This window comes from Notolepis coatsorum (genome assembly GCF_963971535.1).
Source record: "Notolepis coatsorum genome assembly, chromosome: 1".
NCBI classification, from domain to species: Eukaryota; Metazoa; Chordata; class Actinopteri; order Aulopiformes; family Paralepididae; genus Notolepis; species Notolepis coatsorum.
Window position 1 is genome coordinate 117979815 of NC_140165.1, and position 6534 is coordinate 117986348.

The following is a 6534-nucleotide window of genomic DNA, read 5'->3' on the forward strand; positions in this document are numbered from 1 at the left end:
CCTCATCCCCCTCCTCGTCCTCATCCCCCTCCTCATCCTCATCCCCCTCCCCGTCCTCATCCCCCTCCTCATCCTCATCCCCCTCCTCGTCCCCATCCCCATCCCCCTCCTCATCCCCATCCCCCTCCTCATCCTCATCCCCCTCCTCGTCCTCATCCCCCTCCTCATCCTCATCCCCCTCCTCGTCCCCATCCCCCTCCTCGTCCTCATCCCCCTCCTCATCCCCATCCCCCTCCTCATCCTCATCCCCCTCCTCATCCTCATCCCCTCCTCATCCCCATCCCCCTCCTCATCCCCATCCCCCTCCTCATCCCCATCCCCCTCCTCATCCTCATCCCCCTCCTCATCCTCATCCCCCCCTCGTCCTCATACCCCCCTCGTCCTCATCCCCCTCCTCATCATCCTCCTCTTCCCCTTCCCCCCCCCCTCGTCCTCATCCCCCTTCTCGTCCTCATCCCCCTCCTCATCCTCATCCCACTCCTCGTCATCCTCCTCGTCCCCATCCCCCTCGTCCTCATCCTCTTCATCATCCTCGTCCCCATCCCCCTCGTCCTCCTCGTCCTCATTCCCCTGCTCATCCTCATCCCCCTCCCCCTCCCCCTCATCCCCCTCCCCGTCCTCATCCTCATCCCCCTCATCATCCTCATTCCCCTCCTCGTCCTCATTCCCCTGCTCATCCTCATTCCCCTCCTCGTCCTCATTCCCCTGCTCATCCTCATCCCCCTCCCCCTTGTCCTCATCCCCCTCCCCGTCCTCATCCTCATCCCCCTCCTCATCCTCATCCCCCTCCCCCTTGTCCTCATCCCCCTCCCCGTCCTCATCCTCATCCCCTCATCCCCCTCCTCATCCTCATCCTCATCCCCCTCCCCCTTGTCCTCATCCCCCTCCCCGTCCTCATCCTCATCCCCGCATCCCCCTCCTCATCCTCATCCTCATCCCCCTCCCCCTCGTCCTCATCCCCCTCCCCCTCGTCCTCATCCCCCTCCCCGTCCTCGTCCTCATCCCCCTCCTCGTCCTCATCCTCGTCCTCATTCCCCTGCTCATCCTCATCCCCCTCCCCCTTGTCCTCATCCCCCTCCTCGTCCTCATCCCCCTCCTTGTCCTCATCCCCCTCCTCGTCCTCATCCCCCTCCCCGTCCTCATCCTCATCCCCCTCGTCCTCGTCCTCATCCCCCCCTCGTCCTCATCCCCCTCCTCGTCCTCATCCCCCTCCCCGTCCTCATCCTCATCCCCGTCCTCGTCCTCATCCCCCTCCTCGTCCTCATCCCCGTCCTCATCCCCATCCCCCTCCTCGTCCTCATCCCCCTCCTCATCCTCATTCCCCTCCTCGTCCTCATCGCCCTCGTCCTCGTCCTCATCCCCCTCCCCGTCCTCATCCTCATCCCCCTCCTCATCCTCATCCCCCTCCTCGTCCTCATCCCCCTCCTCATCCTCATCGCCCTCGTCCTCGTCCTCATCCCCCTCCCCGTCCTCATCCTCATCCCCCTCCTCATCCCCCTCCCCCTTGTCCTCATCCCCCTCCCCGTCCTCATCCTCATCCCCCTCCTCATCCTCATCCCCCTCCCCCTTGTCCTCATCCCCCTCCCCGTCCTCATCCTCATCCCCTCATCCCCCTCCTCATCCTCGTCCTCATCCTCATCCCCCTCCTCATCCTCATCCCCGTCCTCGTCCTCATCCCCCTCCTCATCCTCATCCCCCTCCTCATCCTCATCCCCCTCCTCGTCCTCATTCCCCTCCTCATCCTCATCCCCCTCCTCATCCCCCTCCCCGTCCTCGTCCTCATCCCCCTCCTCGTCCTCATCCCCCTCCTCATCCTCATCCCCCTCCTCATCCTCATCCCCCTCCTCGTCCTCCTCCTCGTCCTCATCCCCCTCCTCGTCCTCATCCCCCTCCCCATCCTCATCCCCCTCCTCGTCCTCATCCCCCTCCTCGTCCTCATCCCCCTCCTCATCCTCATCCCCCTCCCCCTTGTCCTCATCCCCCTCCCCGTCCTCATCCTCATCCCCCTCCTCATCCTCATCCCCCTCCCCCTTGTCCTCATCCCCCTCCCCGTCCTCATCCTCATCCCCTCATCCCCCTCCTCATCCTCGTCCTCATCCTCATCCCCCTCCTCATCCTCATCCCCGTCCTCGTCCTCATCCCCCTCCTCATCCTCATCCCCCTCCTCATCCTCATCCCCCTCCTCGTCCTCATTCCCCTCCTCATCCTCATCCCCCTCCTCATCCCCCTCCCCGTCCTCGTCCTCATCCCCCTCCTCGTCCTCATCCCCCTCCTCGTCCTCATCTCCCTCCTCATCCTCATCCCCCTCCTCATCCTCATCCCCCTCCTCGTCCTCCTCCTCGTCCTCATCCCCCTCCTCGTCCTCATCCCCCTCCCCATCCTCATCCCCCTCCTCGTCCTCATCCCCCTCCTCGTCCTCATCCCCCTCCTCGTCCTCATCCCCCTCCTCGTCCTCATCCCCCTCCCCATCCTCATCCCCCTCCTCGTCCTCATCCCCCTCCTCGTCCTCATCCCCCTCCTCGTCCTCATCCCCCTCCTCGTCCTCATCCCCCTCCCCATCCTCATCCCCCTCCTCGTCCTCATCCCCATCCCCCTCCTCATCCCCCTCCTCGTCCTCATCCCCCTCCTCATCCCCCTCCTCGTCCTCATCCCCCTCCTCGTCCTCATCCCCCTCCTCGTCCTCATCCCCCTCCCCATCCTCATCCCCCTCCTCGTCCTCATCCCCCTCCTCGTCCTCATCCCCCTCCCCATCCTCATCCCCCTCCCCATCCTCATCCCCCTCCTCGTCCTCATCCCCCTCCCCCTCCTCATCCCCCTCCTCGTCCTCATCCCCCTCCTCGTCCTCATCCCCCTCCTCGTCCTCATCCCCCTCCTCGTCCTCATCCCCCTCCTCGTCCTCATCCCCCTCCTCGTCCCCCTCCCCGTCCTCGTCCCCCTCCCCGTCCTCATCCCCCTCCTCATCCTCATCCCCGTCCTCGTCCTCATCCCCCTCCCCGTCCTCATCCTCATCCCCCTCCTCATCCTCATCCCCGTCCTCGTCCTCATCCCCCTCCTCGTCCTCATCCTCATCCCCCTCCTCGTCCTCATCCCCCTCCTCGTCCTCATCCCCGTCCTCGTCCTCATCCCCCTCCTCGTCCTCATCCCCCTCCTCGTCCTCATCCCCCTCCTCGTCCTCATCCCCGTCCTCGTCCTCATCCCCCTCCTCGTCCTCATCCCCCTCCTCGTCCTCATCCCCGTCCTCATCCCCCTCCTCGTCCTCATCCCCCTCCTCGTCCTCATCCCCGTCCTCGTCCTCATCCCCCTCCTCGTCCTCATCCCCCTCCTCGTCCTCATCCCCCTCTTCGTCCTCATCCCCCTCCTCGTCCTCATCCCCCTCCTCGTCCTCATCCCCGTCCTCGTCCTCATCCCCCTCTTCGTCCTCATCCCCCTCCTCGTCCTCATCCCCCTCCTCGTCCTCATCCCCCTCCTCGTCCTCATCCCCCTCCTCATCCTCATCCCCCTCCTCGTCCTCATCCCCCTCCTCGTCCTCATCCCCCTCCTCGTCCTCATCCCCCTCCTCGTCCTCATCCCCCTCCTCGTCCTCATCCCCCTCCTCGTCCTCATCCCCGTCCTTTTGTCAGACACAGCCACAATGTACAAAGGGATAGCACTAGAACTAGCAAACTCTTCCACACAACTCATACAATGCAAGGGGCATTGAGAACATAATAACTAACATTCTCACATAGCAAGTGAGAAAATTAAGAACAACTGTATTTCAGCAAATGTACCTCTCTCTCTCTCACACACAGCAAGCAAGTCCTTCATTCACACACACACACACACACACACACACACACACACACACACACACACACACACACACACACACACACACACACACACACACACACACACACACACACACAGCATGTTGTTGTCCATTGACAACTCACATAAGCAGGGCCAGACTGGGGAAATCAAGTCCGTCGAATAGCGCATCCAACTCATTCTTGCGCCTTGTCAACACACCCAGCTTCGCCCTGCGAGAGCCAATCAATTTCACCAGCTCTCTCTCAGCCTCTTGGGCCTTTTCCGTTTCAGACATTATTTTAATATAGTTGAAATATCACAATAATGTGTGACAGCGTCAGTGATGCAATGTCAACAGTTTAACTGTTCAGAATCCCCGCAAATGTCATCCACAGTCCGTGCGCAAAGACGCTTCGGTGTTTATTATTATGCTTGTGAAACACAATGAAACACAGTCCGTGCGCTATGGTCAAACAAGTGTATCCACAGCGGAGAGTAATTGAATCAGAGCCACCTCCCGGTAGCCCTTCCACAATGACGTCATATCCAAGATTAGTCATTCAAGTTCATATTATCCCTGCGGGATCCTCCCCATGTGTTGCGCAATGCAACGTTACTCACGACGCGCAGTATCTTGTAGATGTTGTTGTTGGGGAATCCTCTTTCTCCCTGGGTCCTGGGTGAAGCGAACGTGTCCTTGTTGAAGTCCTCTTCTTTCAGGCGAAATACTTTAATATCAGCAGGAGTTTTTGTACTATAGTGGCTATTTACAAACAATTTTGTAATTCGTATTTGCCACTTCCACTCCGGGGATAGCTTTAGTCTACGCGCACATAATAAAGATTCTGATCCATCCTTTGGCTGTCACAATGAATCAATCATTTATTTCTAATAAGCAAAACAAACAAAACTTGTATATCTAATACATGCGTGCGTTGCGTGCAGTGAGTCTGTGCGTGCGGTACAAAAACTGTTTGCCTTCCCGGTCCACGTCTCCCACGCAAGCCACCACCCCTTATCAAGGTAAACTACACAGGTGGATAGCTCAGGTAGGTCTCTTTAAAGGGAAAGTGCACATAGTTTCAAATCATAAGAATAGTTACAATAAGATAATCAGTGTAAATAATATCATGACTTGTCAATCAAATTATCAGTTTTCGTTTTCATATTTCGTAATCCATAAAGCATTTTCATAATTCAAATAATTTGATGATACAAACTCAAAGATTAAATAACTCAAGAATGGCTACATTATACAATAGTTCATAATTACATTTTGAATGTATAATTCAAATGGATTATAATTCAGTTATAAATCCTTCTGTTTAATCATCTTCCCTTTATTCATTTGCTTCGATTTTTTGTACACTTGATCTCAAGAAGGTGCTGAATGAAATCTGAAGAACCTCAATGTTATCATGGTGTTATTCACTGTCAAAGATGCAAAGCAAATTATTTATTTATATTCTCCTTTGTTTCATTACGATTTACTCAAGCATAGTAACAGACACTGAGAATACATTCCCTGAGGTCCATAGATGTCCCTACATACCAAGAACATGCAAATGTACCTTGTAGAAGTGGAGCAATCTTCCATTCACTTGGGCATGTATACATTTATTTTCAGAAAATAGGGCTACAGTTTAGAGACACTTACAATGATTAAGAGTCATGTGGTTTTAAATGGACATTTGACACATTTGAGTGAACAGGCCTTTTAATTGATGTTTTTCAATAGCTATTTACACTGTATATAGCTGAAATCTCAGATGTTGCTTTGGCACACTTTTTTTCCCCGTCGATCAGCATGCACCAGTTAGACAATACTTTTTTAATCTATTATGTTAGTTTGTTAGATGATAGTGTACTTTCTCAGAAATCTAATATTAACTAGGCTACCTTTTCTTACACCAAAACAGTAGGTACTTTTGCCTTCCCTTATTAAAAAGCTCCTACTCTTACACTTATTGTTATTCTTTGTTCATACTAATGGTTCACTCTCCCTTTGATCTTACCCCGGTTTACCCTATATATATATATATATATACAGTGTAATATTATATGTATGTGCGTGTGTGTGTGCATCAACGGACAGAGGAAGAATTAGCATAGAAAAGGCTGTTTATTTGGCACTTTTACACATTAAAATGTACACTGGATAGTGAGAGGGACAGAGAAATAGAGAGAGAGAGACATATTTTGGACAATACAATGCTCTGAATGCAGAAAAATACATTGGAATGTAGGATGAACAGGTACTCAAACCCAAACCCTCACAATTTACACTAATAAATTCAGTGTAGTTTTTCAGATAGAAGCTACAAATGAAATTGGGGTCTCTTTAAATGGGTGGGTTTTTGTGTTACATGTACAGTATGTATATATTATATGAACATATAGTTGTGTTACATATGTATATATGAACATATCTGGTTTTTGTGTTACATATATGTATGTATATAAAACATCTGGTTTTGTCCCCGTTTGCGTCACATTGTATAAAATAAAATAAACAATTCAGTGTAGTGTGTGCGTGTAGATGTGGGTTATGCATGAGTGCACATGTATACACATACGTGTGTGTGTGTGCGTGTGTCTTGGCTACACATCAGTGCTCTCCCTGTCTGAGGTGTTGCCTGCGTCCCATTGGCTGCGGGAGCACAGGTTGTGTTCCGGGGCCCTGACTTGACCAATAGGAATGCGGTAGGCTGCTAAACTCTGCCCGGTCAGCAGCAGCATCAG

At 53.5% G+C, this 6534-nt stretch overlaps 1 protein-coding gene across 1 annotated transcript in view; it reads right to left on the bottom strand.

The window, feature by feature from the left end:
- Nucleotides 1–6393: 6393 nt before the first annotated feature.
- The window catches only part of syt4 (synaptotagmin IV), a gene marked incomplete at both ends in the record, with an annotated part of 33070 nt that continues 32929 nt past the window's right edge, over nt 6394–6534 (bottom strand). Inside the window, one exon of the mRNA XM_084337998.1 lies at nt 6394–6534. This exon is cut by the window's right edge and continues 45 nt beyond it. Coding sequence (XP_084194124.1) covers nt 6394–6534 — 141 coding nt within the window.